The sequence below is a fragment of the Thermobia domestica genome, chromosome 3, assembly GCF_964235325.1.
Source record: "Thermobia domestica chromosome 3, izTheDome1.hap1.1, whole genome shotgun sequence".
Lineage (NCBI taxonomy): Eukaryota > Metazoa > Arthropoda > Insecta > Zygentoma > Lepismatidae > Thermobia > Thermobia domestica.
In genome coordinates, this window is record NC_137456.1 from 110112272 (window position 1) to 110139076 (window position 26805).

At 35.2% G+C, this 26805-nt stretch overlaps 1 protein-coding gene across 1 annotated transcript in view; it reads right to left on the reverse strand.

Moving 5' to 3' along the window:
- Positions 1-26805, reverse strand: part of Tif-IA (RNA polymerase I-specific transcription initiation factor RRN3 homolog Tif-IA) — a 56070-nt gene that overhangs the window by 24317 nt on the left and 4948 nt on the right. Inside the window, exons 2-5 of the mRNA XM_081751443.1 lie at positions 16179-16372; positions 12682-12771; positions 7657-7786; positions 1824-1917 (exon numbers count right to left, since the gene is read on the reverse strand). Of these exons, the coding sequence (XP_081607569.1) occupies positions 1824-1917; positions 7657-7786; positions 12682-12771; positions 16179-16370 (506 nt within the window). The 5' untranslated portion in view covers positions 16371-16372. The remainder of the gene's footprint in view (positions 1-1823; positions 1918-7656; positions 7787-12681; positions 12772-16178; positions 16373-26805) is intronic.

Below are 26805 nucleotides of genomic sequence, written 5' to 3' on the forward strand. Positions count from 1 at the left end.
TGCAAAGCTCCGCATTTTATTTCTATAAATATGGACTGAGCCCTGTATTCACCTAACAACAACACGCAAATTAGAATTATTAATAAAAAGAAATCCATCATTCAAAAAATAAACAAGAAGAATATTGTGTGCGTCTTATTTCTTATTCCCATTTTATCAAGGAATATAACGAATACATTATATATATTACACGCATCACCAGTACATTAACTTCTATCAATTATTTTTTGTTTTCTAGATCAGAGTTTGCTATTTTATAGAAAAGAAGTTCAAGTAGCTCTCCAACGGACTCCCGAAAAATTGACCCTTTTCTGATCTACTTGGTCTTCTACACGTCGGCTTGTTTTTCAGTCATTTTCTTCCACGAATTATCTTACAGGGAGTCCATAAAGTCCTGCAGGAAAGTAAAACTCTTTAATTTGGAAATCGTTACGTTTAAGTGTATAAATTTTGGGGGTTAGAAGAAGGGAAGTTTAAAGTTTTGTTCTGGTCACAATGTTCGATGACGTTTGCGCTAGTAATCATGTGACTTAAGATGGCGTCTATTAAAGAAAAGGCACAATATATTTTGTGGTTTGCGAAATTAAAATCTTGTGTTTCAGTGCGGAGAAAGTTCCAAACAACGTATGGGAAAACACCCCCAGCAAAAACACGTATCAAGAGATGGTACGAGAAATTCAAAGAAACGGGAAGTGTGTCAGATTTACCACGCAGTGGAAGGCCAGGAACGAGTGACGATGTGATTCACACGTTGCAGGACAGCGTAGCCTGGAGTCCAATGAAGTCGCTTAAACGTAGGTCATTGGAACTGGGAATACCGAAGTCAACGTTACAAAAGATCGTACGCAAGAATTTGAAGTTCCGGCCCTATAAGTTAAAATTTGTGCCCGAGCTGATAGAGGAAGACTGTGACATGAGAATGGAATTCTGTGAGTCAATGCTTACCCGCTTACAAGAAGATGGTGACTTTCTGTCTCGATTTCTGTTTTCAGGTGAAGCCACATTTCATGTGTCGGGAAAAGTGAACAGGCATAACTGCCGAATTTCGGGGGTGGAAAATCCACGTGAATTCGAGGAGCACAAGCGGGGTAGTCCCAAAGTCAATGTGTGGTATGCTGTTTCAATGGACCACATTATCGGCCCTTTTTTCTTCGAGGAAGACGGTAAATGGTAACAATTATCTGAACATGCTACAGACATTCCTTTTGCTTACTTACTAGATTTTACAGAACTTACTAGATTAGGCATTCTTAATGAGGTCCACATGCAACAGGATGGGGCACCGCCGCACTATGCCCTTCAAGTTCGACAGTTTCTTAACGAAGAATTTAAAGCGAGATGGATTGGCAGAAGAGGACTCACACCTTAGCCTGCAAGATCACCAGATTTGTCGCCTTGTGATTACTGGCTGGGGGGACACGTGAAGACCAAAGTGTATTCGCAGAAGCCAGCTAATCTGCACGATCTCAAAAACAAAATAACTGATGTGATTTTGAACATTCCAGACGGGCACAGCCAACACGCAATTCTTGGTTTCCCAAAAAGACTGCAAGAGTGTTTGAATGGTGCACAATTGGAGGTTTGGCGATGAACCTTAACTAGCTGAAACAAAACTTTGAACCTTTCTGTAAGTACACCAAAAAGTATTTGTTAACACATTACGTAGTTTACAAGTTATAGAGTTTTACTTTCCTGCAGGACTTTATGGATTCTCTGTACTATCAAAATTATCGACCTTTCCTCCAATTTAATCTTACCCTATTCTATTAAAACTTTCTACTGTAATAAATAAATAAATAAATAATAAAATAAAAGAAACTTACATTGGAACTATTTTAAGAATTCCTTTAAGAACTTTATGAATATGCTGAAACAATTGTTCATTCTCCTCAGGATCACATTTTTTCTCATCTCCAACTGAAAGAAAAAAAATAAATAAATTATACAACAATGATACTAAAACACAACATATTGGACCTAATATTACTATTACAAAATGTTAACTGACAATCTCAGACAAAGAGCAAATACTACTCAGTACACCTAGGTTGGACCTCTTTCTCCTACCATACAGAACTTCATTAAGATTACAATATTAACTGTCACTGAATTTGAATTTATAAATAAACTAGCATAACAAATCTGTTCTCACTCATTTTTAACGCACTATCTAATGCAATCTTCATGTCATAGGCGTTCATTAACATAGAAAATGAGTTTGAACAAGTACAACAAGAATTATGACACAGTCTATATGATCTGAATGGTTAACTAATGAGATCACGAAAAAGAAAAGAAAAATAGTGACTGGTCAGGAAACAATCAATACATCGTAAGATGGATACCACACTTCAATTCTGGATCCTTTAGATTTCACTTAATTCGTACAATAAAAAATGGGTGGTGTAAAAAAGACTGCCTCTTTCTCGTCGCAGAGTGCATAATGGGCTCTCAGTCAGTCAAAACTAGTTCTGAGCATGGGTGTTTCTGGCATGTGAAAACTGAGACGTCAGTTGCTATTTAGACTGTAACATAACTGCTTGAGTCGTCACGTATCAACCCTTATGAGGCAGAAGAAAGCCACAAGGCAAGACATCTGCACCAAGATAACTATATCGTAACATTACTACACCATGGTTATATACCATTAAGGTTAGAGACATGAAATTTTGTATTTAGACGTCTCACTTAAAATAATTCAAGATCTGTTTCAGCATTTCAGATCTGTAAGGGAGAATAAATGCGGGTGAAAAAGAAAAGAGTGGGAGTTGCAACTGTTACAATAAAATGGACATATCTCGAGACCCCTTACGGTTAAAGGAATGAAAATTGGAATTTGGACTTTTAATTTAAAACAATTAAAGATATGTTTAAGAGTTTCTTGACGTTTCTCTCAGAGTGGAAAAACGGGGCGGGGGTTGCAATTGTTATAATAAGATGGCAATACCTCAAAATCCCTAAAGATTAGAGATATGTTAGGGATATGAGAATGCGAAGCCGTAGGCCGAATAAATGCATGGGTCTGAAGGAGAAGTCCTAAGCTGGCAAAAGGTTTTATTGGAGCGAGGAAATTTACACATTGATTGTTAGAAAAAATACAAATGTTTTTCAAACAAAAATCTTGTCGTTCAGTCTCTCGTTTAATAATGGTATTTACTCTATCACTTGGGTATTTGCAGCAGCATCTTTTTTTTTTTTTTTTTTTAGTCTGTTCCATGTCATTACGGAAAAAGAAAAGCAAAATCTGAATTATTGTTTTTCACTTCTGCAATACAAAACAGAGACAAAAAAGAAAAAGCAAGAAAGATAAAAAATCTATATGCTTCAATGGAAAGGAGAGGAACTTCGATCTCCATTTGCCCAAGAGTTGCCTCTTTTATTAATTTAAAGCATCGAATATTTTCACAGGCATAATTTAAAATGTTCAGAAATTAGTTGGTTGACTCTGTAAAATAACTGGTCACTTAAGTTTTGCTTCAAAAATCTCTAGTTTAATAGGTTTCCTACTGATCTGGAGAAATCTATTTCCCTGACTTCTCCCTCACTTTGGCAGGAAATTCCTTGACTTTCATGAAGGCATTGGATGACGTTGATATACAAGGAATAAATAACAGTGAATATTTACGTATGAGAATATTTATTCTATAGAGACAAATAGTAATCAACTGCTCATACGTACATTCCAGTTACCTTCCATAAAAGATCTGAACAACGTCCATTATGATGGTTGGCTAAGCTGAAATTGGTATACAATTAATATTAGAAAACATATGTTATACAATTTCCCTGATTTCCAGTTTCTTCCCTTGAACTTCCTTGACCTGCGCCATTTTCCCTGACTTCCCTGACCAGTAGGAACCCTCTTCAATAACTAAAGACTTTCTGATATGCAGTACTACTGATATGATCTACTGACTGGAATTCAGTTTCTCACTACTCCAGTTAACTTTTTTTCCCCACATTACCGCACATGAAATATACACACTTTTAAGTATCCAAGTAGCTATTGACATTTAAATAGCATAAAACGAACTTTTGTGTAGTATGCCTAATTATTTATATTTCATGAGATTGCGGATAGGTCTTAATTAAATAGATTTTCGGAAAGTAGACATCGACAAGTAGTTACTACTTGATAATGAATGAGTTAAAGCAAACACGAATAATCCAAGAAATCAATCAGAAATACAAGATTATTCAAATTTGAGAAGAGCTATATGTTCTGTGTCCTCATGCAACATCGAACTTGTGTATGGCGGGAGTTACCATTAACGTGAGCTCCGAACCCAACCACAGCTTGACTCCGGTGTAGTTGGCAGGAGCACGGACTATCATGCAAATAGTACAAGGAGTTCCCATCACACTATTTTGCCTCCTACTGACAGGGATGTGAAGTAGGAAGAGTGGAAGTATAGAGCCTATTAATCCTGATGATCAAATAACCTCAACTACGCTCTTGTTTTTTAATACGCGTTTACCAAATAAATAAAAAACGTTCCATCTTCTAAAGAATATTTATGTATGAGGCAAGAGCTGAAGCTGTCTTATCTTTGAAAGGGTCGTGAAAGTGATGTTTCTTCACGGAAAAGTTCTGTGTTTGTATTTAAAGAGCTGTTGTCTCGCCACGAAAATTCTTTCTCGAATCTCTCGTGGACAACACTACTCACTAGCTGGTTCCTGGTTATATATATAAAGCGCCACACAATTCTCACATGCCTCTTTTGAAACTAACATAACGCCACTGCCACTTAGGGAACTTTGCGGAGACCAAATAAATGAGAGTGATTGTGCTACATCCGTGTTAGATCGATGCATTAAAACCTTCCAGACAAATTCTGAAGGGTTGTTAACATTTGTATGAGGTCTAGCGTTGTCAGCGTGGTACACGACAGCGTTTTTGTCAACCAATTCCGGGTGTTCGGTTTCTTTTGAACTGCTAGATGTACTAACGCTAATTTTCGACAGTGTTAAGCCCGAGCCTATCGTTCTACCCGGCAGCAGCACCGCGCGTTGCACGGTGCTCTTGCAACAGACTGTTTTTTTTTTTTTTTTTTTTTTTTTGCCAGCTTTTTCCAAATAGTTTAACATTGTTTGGTGTTGGATGACTCCTTACATGGCGATGTCATGAATGTTTACATATCAGTCTTGCTCGACATTTGGCAGAATATCATACTCTATAACTGACTGGTCGCCCACTGCGAACAGCATCTTGAACATCGAAAAATCCAGAACGAAAGCGACTCAACCATCTTTTGGCTGCTGCTTTTGACAACGTATCTTTCTCATAACAGCAAATTTCTTAACGGGAATGTCCAACGTTTGTGCCTTTATCGAAATAAAATTGTAAACTGTAACGCAGTTTTGAGGAAAGTCCACTCATTTTCCCGCGCAATATCTTAGTCTACTTCTAAGAATTCCGATACTTGTTGCACATTTTCTAGTTTTTTTTTAGCCATCGAATAACGTTAGGTCTTACCCACTGCGACTCATATAGTGCACAAAAGGCTCACTACTTTTTAAACTACCTGATATGTATCACTTTGGTCAGATAGAATTTTATTATAATTTTACCTAAATTCGCTTTCCTGTTGTGCTTGTTTCATAATACTATATTGTTTTATAACGCTCATCAAGTTCGAAATTTCCCCATTACTAGTTAGTTCCTGTATATATTATTTCATTTCAATACTTTTATTAAAATTCTGAAAGAATATGCTTCTACATTCCTACCTATGAACATTTTGCTATCTGACTTGTTGCCTTCTATTATTTTCTGGCTACATTTTTCAGTTACCTCCAGAGAGAATATTCGTATTATCTAACAATTTTGAGATCTATGTTGTACTATGTTGTATGTTTACATAACTTATTTTGTATCCCTTCTAATCGAATGAAGACTTTCAAATCGTTTCTTACTATCAGAGAGCTCTGTCTTCCACTGTTCATCAATTTCTTTCTTCTGTTTTTGTTCCCTAAATTATATCTTCGTATACATTACTTGCATCACTTAGAATTAAACTATTTCTATGCATTATGTAATTTGAGTTCAAGTATTAGCTTATCCATGGAACTTTTTTTATTTTATCTTGGTTTTGATTTATATTTTTCGCTCTGTAGGTAACTAAACACTATAGTTTTATCGTCTTTATGTTAGAATATGTAACACCATCCTGTACTTTTTAGCGTAATTATTTGTTATGTCAGGTGGAAGAGCAGCCTCCATGTGAACCTCGCCTCATGAATAAAGGCATGTGTCCCTTCCCCACAAAAGCAGTCATATCATCCACAACTCTACTTTCTTTTTATCTGTGATTTACTTATTTTCTCGTACTTTTCACTCACTATAATTATACAAATTATTAGTTTTAAGGTGCGAAACGCAAGAGATGAATGTTGAAAGTGTACATAGATTAAATTCACCTTTAGCTTCTAATTTTATACTCAAAACTACAATATATACACATTATTTTCCTCTGCCTTTCGTCGTCGCCCAGTTTAACTATTTTATTGTGCTTATACTCGTCACTTACAACCGTATTCTCATACCCTTTCGTCGTTGGTGTATTTGGATGACGGTGTTATACCAACTACGAATAACAAAAAAACTAATGTATAGATTTGCGAACGTCTTACATCGAACATAAATTATTTAACATACTTTCAATTCTATACTCAAACACGTTCAGTAAGGTTAGACGCGGGTGTTTTAGGGAATATATACTAAATTTAGTTATTATTGCTAAGTTTAATGATTTAATATTTCTTATTTATTACTGTTATCAAGTAACTATATTTATGTGTGGTGGGAGTCTTATCTCATTTTAAATTATTTCACCTTTGACTTCTGTGTCTTGTTCAGTCTCATTTTATTCTCCCCAATATCAATAATCTAATTTACACATTGAGTATTTTTTTTCCTTTTAAATACAGAGAATGGAACTGAGTTGTGAGACAACTACAGAATGCAGCAAGCACTACTATCCAACAGAAGAAATAACATCCCTTTGCTCTTCATATTCTTTTAGTTTCATTTATGTAAGTTCTGTCAGACTTGATCAATTCCACCTCTAGCACTGGATATCTGAGGGGGCCATGTTCCCCCCATGCCAGAGAGGACTGCGGTTTGAAGCACTAAGAACCGGAAGCACGTTACCCTGACATTTTTTTAAAAGTAAATTTGTTATTTCTATAGAGAAATTCCCTACAATTGCTACTAACATATTAAGTTAATAAAAACTAAGAATTTTAACAAGTGACACTACAATTTCTAAATCCGCTGTTACCTTTCTCCCTCAATGTACATAAATCGCGAACGCTTCTTCACTAACAATAGCTGAAAGATTGAACCAAAACAAGAATGACTAATTATAAAATGTCAGTATGTAGTATGTATATCTTAGGTTGTCCGCAAAACTCGCAAGCAAGAAAATAAAGTTACTACCTCTCATGTACAAAGAACTTACAATAAAATATAGAATTTTTTGTCACATCAGTGGACTACGGCAGGTAAGCTGAGAGAGAGATTATAATTTCGAACAAACGAGATTTCTTTTATCATGCGAGCTAACCGTGATACGGTATAGAATCACTAAAAAAGCACGTAAGTCACATAGAATGCAATAACATATGTGTTAAAATTACAAGAAGATTACTTACTTGACCGAAAAGTTTTTAGAAGCGCTTCAATAACGGTATTGGAAAAGTAGTTGTGTGCCGAAACCAGGTCAATCAAGAAACCTTGATATTCTGCCACGACATCTTCGCTTCTCTCCACCCATTTAATTCTCTGGAAGAAAATCACAGATTTAATAACAAGACGAAGCACACTTACAAATCGGTTAGGCTGCAAAGAATTTAGTATCTTTATTAATTTACACAAACAGAAAATTATGAAAACTAACTATTAGTATTGTCTATTAATTTAATGCATGGAGTATACTGTTCACTATACACGAGTGTTTTTTGAAAATAATTTAACTGACTTGAGCAATATTTTTATTATTTTAATACATATGTTAAGTTTAATATACTTAATGAGTGCTATCTAGTAATCAATTACAGAAATATCCTTCACTCCTGTTATCTTTTCGTCCCCAACCACATTTCATCAAGTTTACGAAGGAATAACACGAGGAAACAAAATAAAATGGAATCATGCATATATTCATCGTACAAATACTTTCAAAGAAACAAACTATATTTTATCCTCCTGGTTCCTTTACGATGCTTCGTGATTCATTATCTCAGAGTAGATCAGTAACTGATAAACATGCCTCCTACATTTGGAAGGTACCTCCAAAACTGTTCATGACCCTGGTCTAGTTGACCTCTGCCCCAATTTAATCCCGGTTTTTCACATTGAATAATTTACTCACTACCTAATTTCCTTGTACTATTGCTGAAGTGAATAAATTTAAATGTTGGTAGTCATCTCAATTGTTGTACTTTAAATGTAATGACATCCTAGAAACTCGATGATGTATCCTTTGTATATTTTCCAATTTCCTCTTTGCTTCAAACTCTGGTCGATATGTTTCTCTTTGTGGTCTCTATACAGGTTTCATTACAGAAAATAAGAACTTCATACAACTCTTCTGTTTCGTAAATTGTACGTCTTTCTTTTATTTTATTAGGTTGAAAGAAATTTGAGTAAATCTACCAAAAAAGATAATAAAACAATTAAGACTTAAATACGACCATTATGTACAGAAATCCTGAATTGAATATTAAAGTTATTTTACGGATATTTAATAAAACAGTACGGTTTATAGGTTTCTTGATCCTGTAACAACACAGATATAGGAATTAAAAGATGAAACGTATTAACCAGAATTAAAGAACATACAAGGGATGAAAAAAAAATCCTATTTCCAGACTGTCACATCATTTGAAGCACAAGGGCGGATCAATAAGCAACGCACATTTTTTCACGCGATATATTGATCTGCGACTTATTTAATGGCTTCAACATTTCATGCGGTACAGTGTATTATGTAGTGCTTGACAAACTGAAACTTCGTAAAATGAGTGGTCCGGTGACGTCATAGACGCCCAACCAATTCACAGATGCCTATAAGGGGCAGCGAATGATGACATCCCTAGACCACATGCTGTACGCTGAAGGACATAAGTTTTCTGAAAGGTATCATTACAGGACCGAGCAACGAAACAAAGCAGCGCCCATGAAATGGAAACATACCTATTCCTAACTAAAAATTTATATTAAATGAGACTCAATCTTAAAAAAACATGCAATAGGCTGTAGTGATGGATTTTCTAATATGTGAGGGCACTTAACTGTATCGTATGAAACAACACTGGCAAAGTTGCGTCGTGCGATTCAGACAAATGCCCTAACGTTAATGCTCGAAGTATCATACTCCCTCACGACAACGTACACCCTGTTTGTGAGAAACTCGAGAAGTTTGGGTAGGAGGTGCTCGAGCTCGTGCCGTACATTCCTGATCTGGTACCTTTAGACTATCACATGTTTAGCCCGATGAAGAAATTATTGATCGGTCGAAGTTTCAATTCCGATGGTGAAAACGTTTTCATTTTTTTCGACCGAGTGCCCCCACCGGGAATCGAACCCGGGACCGCTCGCACCGAAGGTGGAACTAAATTAAGCGCATTCTTCAATCACTTATGGAAATACTAGCAGACGAGCTGCAACCCCGTCACAGCGGCGACAACCGTATCATTCAGTCAGTTTTTATCTGAAAGTTCTCACAACAAAGTTATCGCAACGTTTTGTGCATCGTGGCCAGTGGACTGTAAATTAACGCCAATTCTTTTAACATTTAATTTGCATATACATACAGGTGATTTAAATTGATTGCATTTCAGAATAAACTGCCAACACTGACAAGTCGGTCAATCCATTTCGTACCTCGAACATCTCAACTCGAGGAATTTACTCCACGTCTTTAGGTAACCAACACATTGTTGGGTTTGATATAATAGTATGTAAAGGGGCACACGTTCGATAGCCCGTGAAGGACTTCCACAACGGCTAGCCCCTAATTACTGAAATCTTGGGTTCACAAACCCCGTGCGAAAAGTAGTAAACGGGCATACCAAGAATTTAATTAGTAGTGCAACTGTCTATATTTAGAGGTCTGCGCGGATACAAAATATCGCATCCGTACCGCATCCGCAACATCTCTATCCGCATCCGCATCCGCAGATAATGAGGTTGCAAATATATACAACTTACATATTCTATAATACACGTAGTTTTCTGAATCAAACGAAACAATATATTATATAAGTTTCCTCGTGATCAAATACCAACTACGATAAATAAAATGCAATATAAACCGTGCAGATACAAATTAGAGATTAATGAACGATTTATGTACTTACCCAACATCTTCAAATGCAGATATCGGACCAAAATAATGACACGTAGGTAAAATCCCCTCAATCGACTAATTTTAGAACACGTCACTAAGTTTTTAAACCTCATCATTACTCATAAAAAAAGAGGCATTTGTTCTAAACACAAAGGCGAAATAGGAATAATCATTATTAAGAAATAAAAATTAATCACAGGACCGCAAACAGATCCACATATCTCGAACTGACACTAGCACCAGTAATTGCACTAAATTTAAAAAATAAGTGACGAAACTAAGAACGCAATACAATGCATGCTTTCAGACCAAGCTCGTTCGTGGCTAAGCAGTTAGCGTACGCGCCTTTGGCGTGGGAGTCCCGGGTTCAATTCCCGGCGGGAGCTCATGTGGTTCGGATTCCACGTTAATCAGTAGGTCCACGTCTCATACAGCCTCGCTGCTGAACGGGACGTTAAACTCAAAATCAACTCAAGCTTTCACGACCACGCTTTTACTGACACTAGAAGTGAAAATAACTTCGAATACAAATAGGAAGTCTATACCGTTAATTTCGGGAAGAGGCAATAGAGGAAGTTTAGAATTTACTGCCTTTCTTTGCAGCCCCCACTCATTGTTGGACACATTTAGGATAGGAGAAAGAACGCATTGGTTGTTCTTTCTTTCTTTACCAGAGGCCCAGAACTTACATACACACACACACACACACAAGAAGAAAGAAAGAGAGAAAGAGAGAGAGAGAGAGAGAGAGAGAGAGAGAAAGAGAGAGAGAGAGAGAAATTGCTGTTATAAAACTCCAATCCCTCGGAATGTTCATTGAGGTCCGTGGCACCTCTCCGAAAAGAGAAATCTGTGTGGGTCACAAATGTGCATTCAGTATCTGCTGTACTTCAAAGGAATCAGTGAAGATTTTTTTCTTTTCTTTTTTTTCTTTTTTTAAGAGAGAGGGAGAGAGAAAGATGAGCGTATGATGTGACTTGTTTACTATTTCGGTGACCTACGCGCTTCTCCAGTTTGTCACAAAAGGCAAAGATAATTCTGCTGACCAGTTTTCAGTTTATGGAAGGGGATGCGGTGTTTCAAATTAGGGTTTTGGTTCCTGACCTGTCAGGCTAGAAAAACTTTATTTGAAGACATTTCTTCCTCTTTAAGGCGAATGGTCTGAAAATTTTCAGCTTTATCAGAGGGGCTTTGGCGGCAATTAGTTTTCTTTTTTACAGCAAATAGCGGTACTTGAGGAGTAGTGATGGGGCCTGTCGTTTCTTTCTGTTTAGGTCAGGGATGTCATTCACCTACAAAACGGCTGCTAAAAATATTGAAAACAGTAATAAAAGGACAACTCTCTCGTGTCATTTTTTGTCCTTTTGCTGTCACTGAATCACAAGCTTCAAACACACTTGTATTTTGATTTTAGTATTTTTCAACTGGTTTTAAAACTTTTAATTCCAAACGAACGTTTCTAGTGCTCTTCCCACCATTATCACAGCATTTTTTTAGGTAGAGAAAATGTAGGAAACATTATCCGCAAATTTATGCGCTATCCGCACATAAGATATATATCCGCAAATGCCCGTTTTGATGCTGATATCCGCATCCGCGCAGACCTCTATCTATATTCATTTGCTGGAAACTATAGTCAACTTCTGCGGATTTTGCAGCGGCTACGAAAGTACTTCGTAGGATTACCACCAAGTGCTAATCCCCCACGTGCATTAGTGGTGTGAGAAAAGTGTTTCTAGTGAAACCCTAATTATAATCTTTCGTTCATCTATATACGTGATACAAAAGGCTATAATATAATAAATGTGAAGTGTAATTTTGTTGTGGAAATAGTTATGTGTTTAGTGTTGTAATTGTTTTTTCTCCTACATTTTTTAATAGTGTTTTAATAAATAAGCATAGTGTCATTTTATTTAACGGATTTTTGTTGCATGTATAAAGATATTTGTGTGCGCTGCGGTCTGAGCGACCATCTGAACGTCCGTGAGGATTTCGAGACGAGACATCCGAATCTCTCGGTGCTTAATGCTCATCACATTATTGAGACCGGAGGGCGATCCAAGAAAAGATCTGTAATCCCTTTTTGGAAATGTTCTTTGATGTCTTAAACAGGTTAGTTTAGATATCCTGAAAGTACTCATTGGTGGGACAGTAGGGGGCAGATCCGGAAAGCAGTTACAACGTATAAGGCATCTATATAATTGGTTATTGTTACTTGGGTAAATTACAATGGTTATCATAAATTATATCATGAAGAGTAGCAACTTATATTCTGCAACGTATATTTTTTAATAACTTAGAACCATAGTAGAATGAAACTACTTACCAACAGGGAATTCACAAATGTATCGCATTTTTTGTTCAGCAGTGTTACATTAGCTCGTATCTCGTGAAGCCATTTACGCAACACATCATCCTGGAAAACAATTGGATTATTATTTACACACTTTCATATTCACTTGTTTTCAAATAATTATTGAAAACAATAATAGAAAAAAAATGATCACACAAAAATTGTTTTAATTTCACTACACATTTTTAATCTCTATGGTAACATTAAAACGTATCTCTCTAGTATATAAGTTAAATTTCTGTGTGTGTATTTCTACTGACACCACATACACACACTGTAACTGTTAATGGGCGCCAGTGTGAACAACTATAGGGGAGCTCAAGAAGAAAATCGTTTTCCCACAAATTACACTTTTTTTTAAAGTAATGTATTTCAAATATATTAATTTCAATTAATGGTACAGAAGTCTAATTTATATTCCATTACACATCATCAGTGTCTCCTTTAGCCTAGCTGACATAAGTGTGGGACGTAAAACTTAAAAGATTTCATTTTCCATTGAAGAGAAAAGCATAAAATAGTAAATATGCATAAAAATAGTAATTCTTGACTAATCAAACCCTGACAACTCCCATTTTTTTTTCCTCAATCTGTTTTCTTTTTCCTGACTCTGACTAAAAGCTTACGTCATACATTGAAGAGTCGGAAATTAGCTTTATTTAAATCGGAAATAGTAGAAACCAATTACTTTCGGTTTAAACGTTGGTCATTAAAGAACAAAAACGGTACAGGGTAATGAAAATCTCTTAAGCGTCCTAAGAATAAGATTCATACCCATCCCAATCTCTCTACTAAAATCGGAAGTTGTAAAACTCTAGCCCTACTTGCAGTTCAATACTAATTTTCACAGATTAAAAAACACCTGAGTAATAGCAAGAAATAGTTTCAGAGTCCCAAGAATACGTTTCATCTCGATCTTTATTTCTCTATCCGAACCGAACGTTAGCAACTTATGATTCCCATCCCCGCTTTCGACGCTAATCACCATAATAATAATAATAATAATAATAATAATAATAATAATAATAATAATAATAATAATAATAATAATAATAATAATAATAATAATTAAAAAACAGCAATAGATAGCAAAAAGCAGTTATTTTTTTATTACAACAATATATTTTACCTCCGATTTTATTCCTCTACTTCAATCGGAAGTGGACGAAATCTGCTACCACTTGTAGTTTTCAACATTAATCTTTATAGAGCATAATCGATAAGAGATAGCGGGAAACCGGTTTTTAATATAGTTTCTGCATCCTAAGAGTGAGTTACTTCTCTGACTTTTCCTTTTGTTACAATGGGAAAGATTACTATTTCCAGTTTCAGTACCAAATTCACACACTTTAAAAATCTACCGTGGTTTCAGAATGAAAAACAAAAGTCACTTGTTTGTTTTATATACAGTGAGTTTTATGAAATGAAATCTTTGAGTTTAACGTCCCACGATTATGCCCTTTAGACTAAAGACGACGATGATGTAAAAACTGGTAGAATGAGAAAGTGGGAGGAAAGGGAGTACCCGGAGAAAACCCACGAGCACAATGTTGTCCAATACAAACTTACTTGGCCGGGGATCGAACTAGGGACCCCACGCACCAAGGGTAAGCGCTCTACCACTGAGCTACCGTGCTCCTCGTACAATGAGTTTTACTTCAAGCGTTTGATTGACAGAATGAGTACTATAAACGAAACGAAGTTTGTTCTTACACGAAGTCTGAGGCATTCCAGGGACTAGATTATACAAATGATCCCTGCAGAATATAATATAAGTGAAGTAATCGTTGAACAATGGTGTCAAATTTAAAAATAGTACGATTTTTACACCTCTTTTATCGATTAACAATATAACGATATTACAGGGTGTCTACTAAACTTCCAAAATGAAATTTCGTGACCTTTTCTTTACCAAATCATAAAATTTTCTAACATTTGGAAGAGCCAATTAGGCCGAATTTTCATCCATGCGAAAGAAACATACTTTGCTTGCGATTTGGTAGCGTCTAAACCCGACCATAGACATTTTTGGTGGTGAATTTTGACGTTTTATAGAACAAAATTTTCCAATCTGTACTTACATTTGTAGTTTTAAAAAATCGTGACTCAAAAGCTAAATTTCGTGACTTTCATGACCGTTTTCTGATTTCGTGACTTTTTAGTGATATTCGTGACCGATAGACACCCTGTATTATGAATTAGTAACAATAACAAGTTGGTCTAAAAATACAGTAAAGTTTATACTCTACTGTACTTGTACAAATATGTAAAACTAATAATTCTATCTCTTTTTTCGTTCAATATGAAGTAGTCGAGAACAATTCGAACTACTGAATATTGTTTGCACACAACAAAATACATGTGACCTGGATAGACTCTCGGCAACCGTGATGAAAGCTGTGCTATTATGCATAGTTAAGAAAATGAGAGGATTAAGGAAATTAATCGAGTATAGTAAGTTAATGTTTTTATTTTGCATAATACGCTGTTATGCAAAATAATAAAGAAATAAAGTTACGTACCTTAACCTATTTGAGTTTTAATTTAAGCGTCGATAATTTCAACGTCTACTGACTTTTTCTTCTGGACGAGTGAATACTGACTTTTAGCTTCTAACAATTTACATGTTTATCTTGTGGTTTGTTCAACTGAAAATACGCAACTTCCAATAGTCATCGACGGAGTGTATTTTCAGTAGAAAAGCTCACAAGATAAACATGTAAATTGTCAGAAGCTCAACTATTAACTCAAGATTTATTCGTCCGGAAGAAAATGACAGACACATTGAAATTACCAACGTTTAAATTAAAACTCAAATATGCAAAAGTACATGTCTATTATTTCTTTATTATTATAATACACGTGTGTGAATTACAATGAGATAATCAATTCAACACAGTATTTCATGTTTTGGCAATAAACAACTTTCGGTTATGTATTTTTACGGTTCTCGGAATGCGAGTTATGATCACGTGAACAATGAGACATAAATCTAAGTTAATATTCGTACATCAAAAGGGAGAGCCTTCCGGGTTCAAATCCTGTGGTGGTCTGCCATCCTGACTAAGCTTTTCCCTTTGTTTTACTATCTATTAACCTGTTAAATCAGAAAAATATTGTGATAGCATTATAAATATAGGCCAGGATCGACTTTCTTTTCCACAACTTGCTGTCAGTAGTTTCAGGACTCATTTAGAGGGAATTTCTGGGTCAAGTTGTAAAGTTGTCATCTACTATATCATACAGAAAGAATGTAACTAAAAACGTTGAATATGAAACTTTATCTGGCTAACGTTCATAAGTACAAGGGCACACCTTATTACAAACACTATAGAATATAATGCAAACAGAAACTTCTGAACGAAACAGAATCTTCCGCCAATGTAATCGATGAATTTTGGAACAGGTACCAATATATAATTATACGCAGAAGATTTGTAAAATCCTGGCTCCAATATTTCTATACTTACCGGTAAATCGGTTTCTTCGATAAATGTCAGTAGTTCTCTGTATGACTTGACTTCTACTTTCTCCAAATAGTTAGTAAATATAGTCTTCAAATTCTGTGGTGCTTCAAAACGTACTCGTGCACCTCGAGGTGAAGGAGAAGGTGTTCCAGACACCTTCAAGATGGATGGTCTTGATGCTTTACTTTGCGCCATCTCTGTAAAAACAGAATTAAATAAGATACTCTTACACAAGTGGGCAAAACTATATATAATGAAAGAACAGCTCCAAGGAACCGATTCATCAGGAACAAATTTCTAGAACAATTAAGGTCAGAGACGGTGAATGTGAACAGTCCAAGAGATAAAACTGCTAAAACACTCTCCGGGAAACTAACTCCTTATAAATCGCTATCAAATATTCATTTGGACTAATCTTGGGATACATCTGTTACTTACAAACAGCCGAAAATTAATGGGTTAATCACATATATTCATGTACAGTCATCAACAAAAGAAAATATGCAATATATATACACAACCCTTTTTATATTGCAATGATAGAGCATATATAAGTAATGGTAATGTTAATACCCTTACTTTCCTGCCCCACTTGTACTTATAAACTAATATGAGTTTTTATATTGTCATGCTATGAAAAATAACTTCACTTTGAACTTACCACGAATAAAATTTTATTGTAAAAAATGAGTTACAAATGTGGAAATAACAACTATGTAACTTTGTGACTAAGATTATGAAGGCTGATGTGAAATTTTGAAAATTGCTGAAACATGCATTTCAGGTCAATTGAGGGCATGTATCTCATTACCCCTTTTAGAAATTTTGAAGGGGTAATAACAGACATCAAATTTATATTTATCAAGCGCATGACGAGTATAATCTATTTTTTTCTTGTATATAGAAAGTAAATAGGAAAATTATTACTCTGGCAATACAGTCAGAGTCTGTACTATATTGCCAGAGTGACAGTAACAGCGAAGAATATGCTTTGGATGAACTGATTACATCATCATCCGATGAAAGTTTGCCACAAGAAATTGATCCAACCAGAGCAGAATCTTGCTTTAAAATGTATTACGCTGTGTACGACGATCTTGACTGGTATATTGGTGAGGTTATAGCTTTTCCAGATGAAGGACCGTGTAAGCTTAATTTTTTTTAAAAAAAGAACTAAGTGGTTTCAATTGGCCTGCCTATGATGACATTCAGTGCCATCCAAATTTCCAGAAGACAGCTCCAAAAATTCGTGGTGTTTACAGCAGAGTGAAAAAGGACTTTTGCAAACAAAACAGAAAGATTAAATATGACTCTCCTTTTAGTAGGTCTAGGTGTTTGTAGAACAATTGGTTAATAATTGTTAGACTCATGCCTATATGTCAACAGTGCTTTTTGGCCTAAACACTTTTCCTGTGTTCGTGTATAAGTTAATTAATACGGCCTACATGTTACACCAACGTTTAAATTACATTTATGAGGTTTTTAAATGATAACTTGAGGTTTGCATAGGCTAGCATAACATTTCCAAACTCTTTTGTACATTTTTCATATGTTCGTTCGTCTTACAGATTTAATATTCACTTTACATGTTTTTCGAAAATGTAGTTTTATATAGGCTACATTTTACATAAAATTTTGTCAACAATAGGTTTACAGTATTTTTCAATGTTCTCTTCTTGTATGATTACAATTTCGTATCTGTTTCAGTCCATTTAAGTTAGCTAAAACTAGTTTTCAAATGCAGTGTTTTTACTTCGTTGAGAATTTAGGTACTTTTTAAGTTCATTTTCGACATTCGAATTTCTTGTCAGCATTCTTCTTTATTTGGTAGTGTGAGTTTTATCCATGGTGTATCTAGATACGGTAAAATTCAACTATACTTTGTTTCAATGGATTTTGATATTTAATACTTAAGCAAATAAATTTTCAGAACGAACTATTGAATTTCATTTTTAAATCTTGATATTTCGGGAACATGTACATATCTCAGATCTGGAAAAAAGTAAATTCTTCAGAATTATCTGAAGATGTTTCTTAAAACCCATACTCGTTTTCTATTCTAGTGAGAGCCCTGTCTCTTATTACCCCTTGACTTTAACAAAATTTTTCGTACTTTTTTTTTTTGGCATGAAAAATCAACTGGAAAAATGTGTTAATACATCAGCAGGCTTCATTTTTTTTAAAGTACGATCACATATATTTCTAGTTAAAGAAATCAATCCAAGTGCTAGAATTTTTCTCTCTCATTACCCTGGCCTTCCATATATAACTCTTTTTCACAGATTGAAAAATTAATACATTATAATAACAAACCTAACATATATATCGTTATTATATTAAGTACGAGCGGTGCCCCATAATCAAGTACACATTAATCTTGCAGTTGTCACTCGTATGTTGCGGAGAAGAGAGAAAAATTGAACCTACACCGAGTTAGTCTTCGAGTTTCTTTGAAGGAATAAGACAGAAAAAAAAGTTGTGCTCGTGAGCTTTTTTGGGGTTCTTCGGTTTTCTCTCAGATTCTAATTTCACCAGCTCTATCATCATTCATGTTCATTGATAATTCATTTCTTTTATTCTTAAGGATATAATGGTAGGACGTAAAATTAAAAATGTAATTTCATTTCATTTGAAGGAAGGAAAAAAAAATTAGAAAGAAAATCTGCATGGATCTGTGTTATACGTATAGGATGTCTGGTTTCGTGTATAATTACCCAGTGCCATCACCAGTAGCTGGCTTAGAGCATCAGCATGGGGTTTACACATAATCGGTCGCAGGACAGTCGATGAAGCTCACATTTTTATTTATTTATTTATTTTTTTTTTTGTGTTCCCAGGTTTTAGGAGAATTTTCTGTCACTTGTGTAGGTGTAGAGGTGTCATTCGTTCGGTCGCTTCTGTTTTAGTCTGTGGAAGTTAAACTACGGGTTGTAAGAATAAAGAAAAGGATGTTCTTAACTTTACAACTTCGAAAACTTAACAAGATAAAAGAAGACCATGTTCCCATCTGTATTAAGTCAAACGGAGCATCGAAAATTGTTTAACTTTTTACAAAAATAAGATATATATAAAGTAAATAAAAGTAGTGTGAGATTGATTGTAGTGTATAGTGTGATGATTTTCATCTTCCTTAGGACTATGGACTGTGCAAATGTATCACTGACTGGTAGCCGCGACACCCACTGGGCCCCGTGCGGGTATGCTACCAACGATCTCTAATCCATTCACCAGACCATTCGTCCCCGGAAAACTGAACTCAAATTTAGCCCAAAGAAGATGGTTCCAGAGTATCTCCCATCACAAATCGAAGCTCGGCATCCAGGCCTGCAGTCTGTTATCCGCAACCCGTCGTGAGAAAGGTTACGAACCACAAACCACAGACATAGGATGTCAACCTCCCAGCTGAGTTGGCAATGATGACTACTGAAACTGAAATTTGTGCAAGGATGTTATAAAACAGCGGATCTGCCCATATGTATTTTCATCATATGAACTCTATGAAGCCAAAAAACAACCGATCATCGTCTGAGCCGGCACGTCTGATTGGCTACTCTCGTTTCCGCCCGGAACATTGGATCTTAGTGGCTCGGAGTGGGCAGAGTAGGTGTGGCGAAGCTGTGACGTATGGCTTCACAATTTTCTTGTATGGGCAGATCCTCTATTTTATAACATCCTTGAATTTGTATGTGTAATGGCTGTACCATATATATATATATATATAAAATTCTAACTAAAATTTTGCGCAACGGAAAAATGAAGTAAAAGAAAATTTAAGGTAAAACCTTCACAGTATTCGGTCGTATCTCACTCCGGTCGCACCAAGAAATCCTTTTCATATTTGAAACTAGTGTAATCTCACTTTCCACTGAAAGTTAAAATACCTCTGATACTGCTTATATATTTTACACTTTGACTATATCTCTAGGTTTTACTGTATATAATTTTATGACTCATTATACAGTTTAAATTTCCAATTCTACTTAAAAGGAAAATTGTCAGATTACGACTTCTACATTTTATTGAAGAAACATTTTATGAGTTTATACAAATACTATAACTACATATTGAACAATATTAATTTAAAGAAAAAAAAAAAATCATATTGATGTGTCTACAAGTTTTTCATACTCGATTTCAGCTTTAACAGAATATCTGGCAACATGTATATAATGTTTCCATTCTTAATGCAACAAAAGTCTTTAACTGAATCATGACATTTTCAGGAAGGGAAAAAAAGTTGACATTTGAAAATCATTGTCACTGACAGACTGACACTGAACACACATCAGTATTCGTAATCAATTTTCTTTATACAACTACTTAACGGGTGTTTGGTGGGCTAGAACTTTCACGCTTACTGTTCCTCATTTCACTTTTGTGTCTTTACACAGTGACTCCGGAGGCAGGATTTATGCACATTTTCTCTACCTGCACTCTATGCACGGAGCATCTTTCACTGTGCTATGTCATTTTTGTTTTATATACCATAAACATAGTTCCGACACAAGAAAAGTACATGAACACACATGGGTAAAGCTTAACCTACACCTAGTCTAACCTAACCTAATCTAATCTAAACTAACTTAACCTACAACAAGAAAAAAATTATATTATCACCCATATAACATTCATAGCCCCTACATCACACCTGAGTTACAAAGACTTAAATAACGTCAACATTACGGATCAGACTGAACTAAAATTAAGAAAAACAAAAGAATAAAAATTACTTCCAGACGAAATTACTAAATACGGTATTAAATAATTTATTTATATTCTCTCTTTTAACAGGATTGAATAACGTCCACGAGCTATCGAAAAGAAATTCTGTTGCCAGAAGATACGATGGTGCACCCACAAATTTTACCTGCACCAGGTTTTCAGAGTAAATACAGATCGTAATTGGGAATCTAAATATTTTATTCGGATCTACTGCTAACAAGCCAAAATAAGTTTTAAATTTTGTACGTTAGGAGCAGTATCTCTGTTACATCTGAATAAACTGCCCTTTTGGTGAAGCATTTTTCCTATTGAATTACATTGTCGAGATGTTACTAAATATATTGCGACAAATAATCAAATTGTTTAAAACCCCTTTCCCAACTCATTCGCGTAGGACCCGTCGTTCACATGATGGATGTGATTGCAGTTTCTAGGGAAACAAAATTTACGTATTTAGAATTGCATGATGATTTCAGACACGATCACTAAACACATACTAGCCATGTTTAGTCCAAAACAAAATTCCAAGATTAAAACACTAAACCACAAGTTTAGTTTCCATAAGGAGAGGTAAAGTACAACAACTTAATTTTCCATGCATCTAATTAACTTTACTGTCAATTTCTAAGTATATCTTCACATCACATTTGACTAGATAAAGAAACAGGAAAATCTTTTACTGCACTGGTCTTCTAAACCGAATCCCACAAAAAACATTTAAGGAGACATATCCATCTTTACCAAACCTATCCTCGACCTAAGGCGGACCACAGCAACCATATAGCAATGTTAATTTAACTTTTCACTTCACCATCCACTGAGCACTGCATCACAATAATTGTGATAAACTCTGACACAAAACTTTCCACATTCTGCACAACTTTGACGGGAAATTGAATTGTATTTCCGATCTTCAACACGGTTTTAGGTGAAAGACAAACAATTCCAAGGAGAAGAGAACTAATTGGTTCTTTTGTGACGCAGCAAAAGGATAGCACCTAAATCTCGACACATCAAAAGGAGCCGAACTCATAGGCGCCCAAAGGGGAGGGCAGGGTGGGGCCCGGCCCCCCTGGCTCACGAAAATGTATACGTAATATAGCAAATGGCGTATATTAACTACCAGAAATACCAGACATAATATAAGCAACCCTGGAGATGGGACCCCTCTAAAAAATTTTCTTCGGGTGCCCCTGGCCGACCCAATGATAAAATGAGGAATAAGCATCAAACCAAAGTGAGATTTCTTTAAGCTCCAATGAGAAATAATTTCTACCTAAAGAAAGCGATGTGCCAAGAAGACATCATGGTCGAATTTCAGAATGAAATTTTGAAGAAATTACAAAATTAAATTTTAAGAGTTTCTTTGTGAAGATTACCTACATCTAAATTCCCTTGAAAATAGCACAAAACCTATAAAAACTACAAAAATACACACCTTTGAATCCACATAACTTAATACTAAGGACAAAATATACAAAAAGAATAAAATATTACTATTTTGACGAAATATTACAATTTAAAACTGAACCCTAAAATATACTAATGATTTACAATAATTTTCAATGTCTTTTTAAAATAAAGATAAATATACAGGTGGTTAAAAAATAATGGACCATGATATATTATATGCAAGTATAATGTAACAAAACTTTTGTTCTTATATATAAATTTGAAAAGTTTCAGTTGCTTTAGAAGGTATTAGACATAACGTAACATCGAAACCACACTGATAGATAGGATACGCCGGTCTAAAGATTGGCTACTGGCATTATTTGAGTGATGTATGTGGTTAGGACTGAGCCTTTGAAACTATATATGAACAAAATGTCTCTACTACACATACCTTCACAGAACTGATTTCCAGACAGAGTTAATCTTCATATTCTTCTACGATATCTTCATCTAATGTGGTTGCCGCATCACAGCATATTTAGGAAACACGTAACATGGCGAAACCAAAAGCAAGTGTGAACACACACAGTAGAGATGCAAGGGCTCGGAAAAAAAAAACGGCTTTTTTGAAAAAAAAAAAACTCGGTTTTTTCTGCTTTGCTTTTTTGCTTCGAAAATTTTGGGCTTTTTTCAAAATACTGCTTTAAATTGATAAAATAGACTTTGTATCGCTTCCTATAACACAAAAAATCATTTAATTAGTGGTTGATGCTGATAATAATATAAAACATCAAAAATAAACTATGAGTTTCGAAAAAATATTTCAAACAATTTTTCTTCAACATATTTACATTAGGAATTCCACAGGATTAACCAATGTATATAATAAGAATTTTTTAACCTCCTATATACAAAAGTAAGCAGAGTTGGCAAGAACCGTGGTTGTTTTTGAAAATGCCAAAAACCCGTTTTTTGGGGGATGTTTAAACCAGGCTTTTTTGGTTTAAACCAGGCTTTTTTTACTTAGATTTTTTGCTTTATGTATTTATATTACATATTCACAGAAATAGCCTAAGTTTGTTTCGCCTTGATGTTATTATGCAACAGCGGGGTTATGCCGGAAGAACTTCCATAAGCTTAAAGAAGTGCGGTCAGTAAATTTCTTAAGTTGAGAATCTCCCGCCCTAGCCATTGGGAAAATCCCGTCATTACTTGAAATGTAAGACAATAACGGGAAAATCCTGTTATTGCTTTGCATGTAAAATTTAAAGGTCAACGTACCATATCAGTACGCTAAAACAGGTATTAAATTACAAATTTAGTACCGGTACGTAGATATCATTGAAAGTCCAATCCAAGCTAATGTTGGAAGCTACGTAGGCAATCGATAAATTTTGCCAATTTCTATCAATATATTTAAGCAATATTGGCTTCTTTATAAAACAACACGCATTTAGGCATGTAGAAATATACAATTTGGTTTGTTTCGTATATTTAGGCTTAACATCCTTACGAAATACCGAGGTTATCAAGGAGAAGTCTTTCGCTTAAACTGACATCCGAACCGCTACTTGGGTTACGCATGAAAGAAGGATTGTGGTTCGACCGAGAATTGAACATGGGACACCTTGATTAAAAGGTGAAAGGGAAATAAAACTATTGCAGGTAGTTTGATATCTGGAAACGTCGCCATGAAGTTCACACGATTCGCATTTTTCATTCTTTTTATTTTTGTGGTTTAAACCAGTTATATATATATATATATATATATATATATATATATATATATATATATATATATATATATATATAAAAAAAAAAAAGTTGGTGTAAACCAGCCAACCCTAAAAGTAAACACTTCTTTTTAAAGACTACACAAATAACTAGCAAAATAGTATGTAGTATTTTTACTTCAAAATATTCCATACCCTCTTTTTGAAACAAAATAAAATTAAAATAAAACATAAGAGAAATACTTAGATTTATATGATACACTTAAAGGCTGCACATCTAGAGCTTTTGGTTCTGTATATTCTTGAAATTCTACAGTTAAGTTTTATAGAACCACCATCACAGTTTACCCAATCCTCAAGTTTTCTGAATTTTTAACAAGAGGGATTCAACATATCATTACGGAACTCCCCCCCCCAAAAAAAAAAAAGACTACGGAATATATTTAAGTTAAGCTAAATACAACTGCACAACAAACATGACTGAGTGATTAGCTTTTGCGCTTCTATCGGGAAGTCCGGGATTCAACCAGCATTCGACCATTCTGACAAAGCTTTTCTTCATTCCATCTGTGAATGTAGAAATAGTGCGTGTACTGTGAGTTGTGCGACTTCCTTTTTTATTGTTTTTAAATCGTTATTATTACTAATTAGCAGCAATGACGGTTTTGCGAAGGTTAGGGGGGCGGTCTTTCGGACTGAAGCCCGTTCCCCAAAGTTACGGAATGTCTGCAACAAACGAAATATCTATTATTTATGCCTTTACTCATAAACTTTAAGCTCCCGTCAAATAAAAATTACGAATGTTTAAAAAAACTAAACATTAGTAAGAAATCCTTCCCAAAATATTTTTCTAAATCCGCCACTGATTCTCAGTATAAAATGATTTTTAAAGTTGTATCCGGAAGATTATTGCTAAACATATAAACGAAACGAAATATTAGTTATGCCTGTACTCATAAACTTCAAGCACTTCCCAAATAAAATTAGGACTTTTTAGGAAACGAAACAATCAGAAAAAACCCTCCTAAAGTACTTTTCTAAATCCGCTACTGATTATTTGTATAAATTGGTATTCAAGGTTGTGTCCGGAAAATTATTGCTAAATCACTTCACAGCTACAGTATAACAGAAATGTGGAAGTACGGTTTGACGGATATATTGAAAAACGTACGCTTTGACGGATAAATAGAAAAGCGGGCAAGTTTAACTTTTGCGCTAGAAGCTAGAGTACTAAAAGCTCTTAGAAATGAAACACGGATGACAAACTAGAGAAGAAAAAAGATGTCGATAACTCAAAAGTTAAAATAAAGTTAAATAGCCTCTAAAATTACCCTCAAATACTACATTCTTCATGTTAGCTTTAATTCGTAAAACATGTGCTCCATCCATCTTGATGGTGAATTTCAGAGCGAAATATCACATTCAGGTCATGGAATTTTTATCTAACTATAGAATATACTATAAGAAAGCTATTTAGATAGAAAAATCATGAAGTTGAAAAAAGCCAAAATTTCCAAAATTCTCGTTTTTTTTCCAAAAAAGCCGGCTTTTTATGTGAAAAAAACCATCGATTCAAAAAAGCCGGCTTTTTTGCATCTCTAACACACAGTCAGTGGGACTTCTGTGTCATAATATAGTGAAAGATGCAGATTTCGCTTTTCATTTCTTGTTCTAATGATTCTTTCAAAACCCCGTAGAACCTCATGTAGGTTCAAAATAGTTTCTTATTTTGCAGAAACATGCGCTTACTAAATGTAATGGGAAGCAGATAGCACGGACAAGTCACAGATGAAATTGAAGACAAAGTTTACTTCTTGTCTTCAATTGAAGACGAAATTTACTTCTGAGAAATTATTCTGCAAAAATTCAAAGATGATCTCCGTAAGTTCGAAACGCCACTGCTTTTTGCAGAAATATACAAGTGGCAACTACAAGGATAATTCTAAATTTAACAATATACTTTATATTCTACTCTTCAGTATTAATTAAACTATCTAAAATACGAGGGCTATCCAGAAAGTAGATTACGTTTTCGTCTGTGTCCGCTAGGGGCGGGGCTAGCGCGGCCATCTTGGGGTCAGAGCGTTGCGCAGCTCAGTCGGCATCTAGCCGTGCTAGTGAGAGGTTCGTGCTGTGCTCCGTTAAGATACTGTGACGGTTTGAAATGTCTGCGTTAATTGAAAATCCCGCGAGCTGCGAGGTGCGTGCAGTAATAAGGTTTCTGACAGCAAAAAACTGTAAACCGATAGAAATCTATCGGCAGCTGTGTGAAGTGTATGGGGACAACATTATCACTGAAGGTGGAGTGCGACAGTGGGTCATAAGATTTAAAAATGGCCGAACCAATGTTCACGACGAAGATCGAAGTGGGAGACCCAGCAAAGTGACTGCCGAACTTGTCGAAAAAGTCGATGTTAAAGTCCGTGAAAATCGAAAGTTCACAATAACGGAACTTTCTTTGAGTTTTCCACAAATTTCGCGAAGTTTGTTGCACGAAATCATCAGCGAAAAGCTTGGTTACCACAAGTTTTGTGCAAGATGGATTCCAAAAATCTTGACAGAGGACCACAAAAATCAGCGAATGGCTGCAGCGTTGCACTTTTTGGACGCCTACAATAAGGATGGTGACTCTTTACTCGATCGCATCGTTACTGGTGACGAAACATGGGTGAAACACGTGAACTGTGAAACGAAATTGCAATCAATGCAGTGGGGGCACACAGGTTCTCCCCAAAAAACCCAAGAAATGCATGCAAACAATGTCGGCAAGGAAGATGATG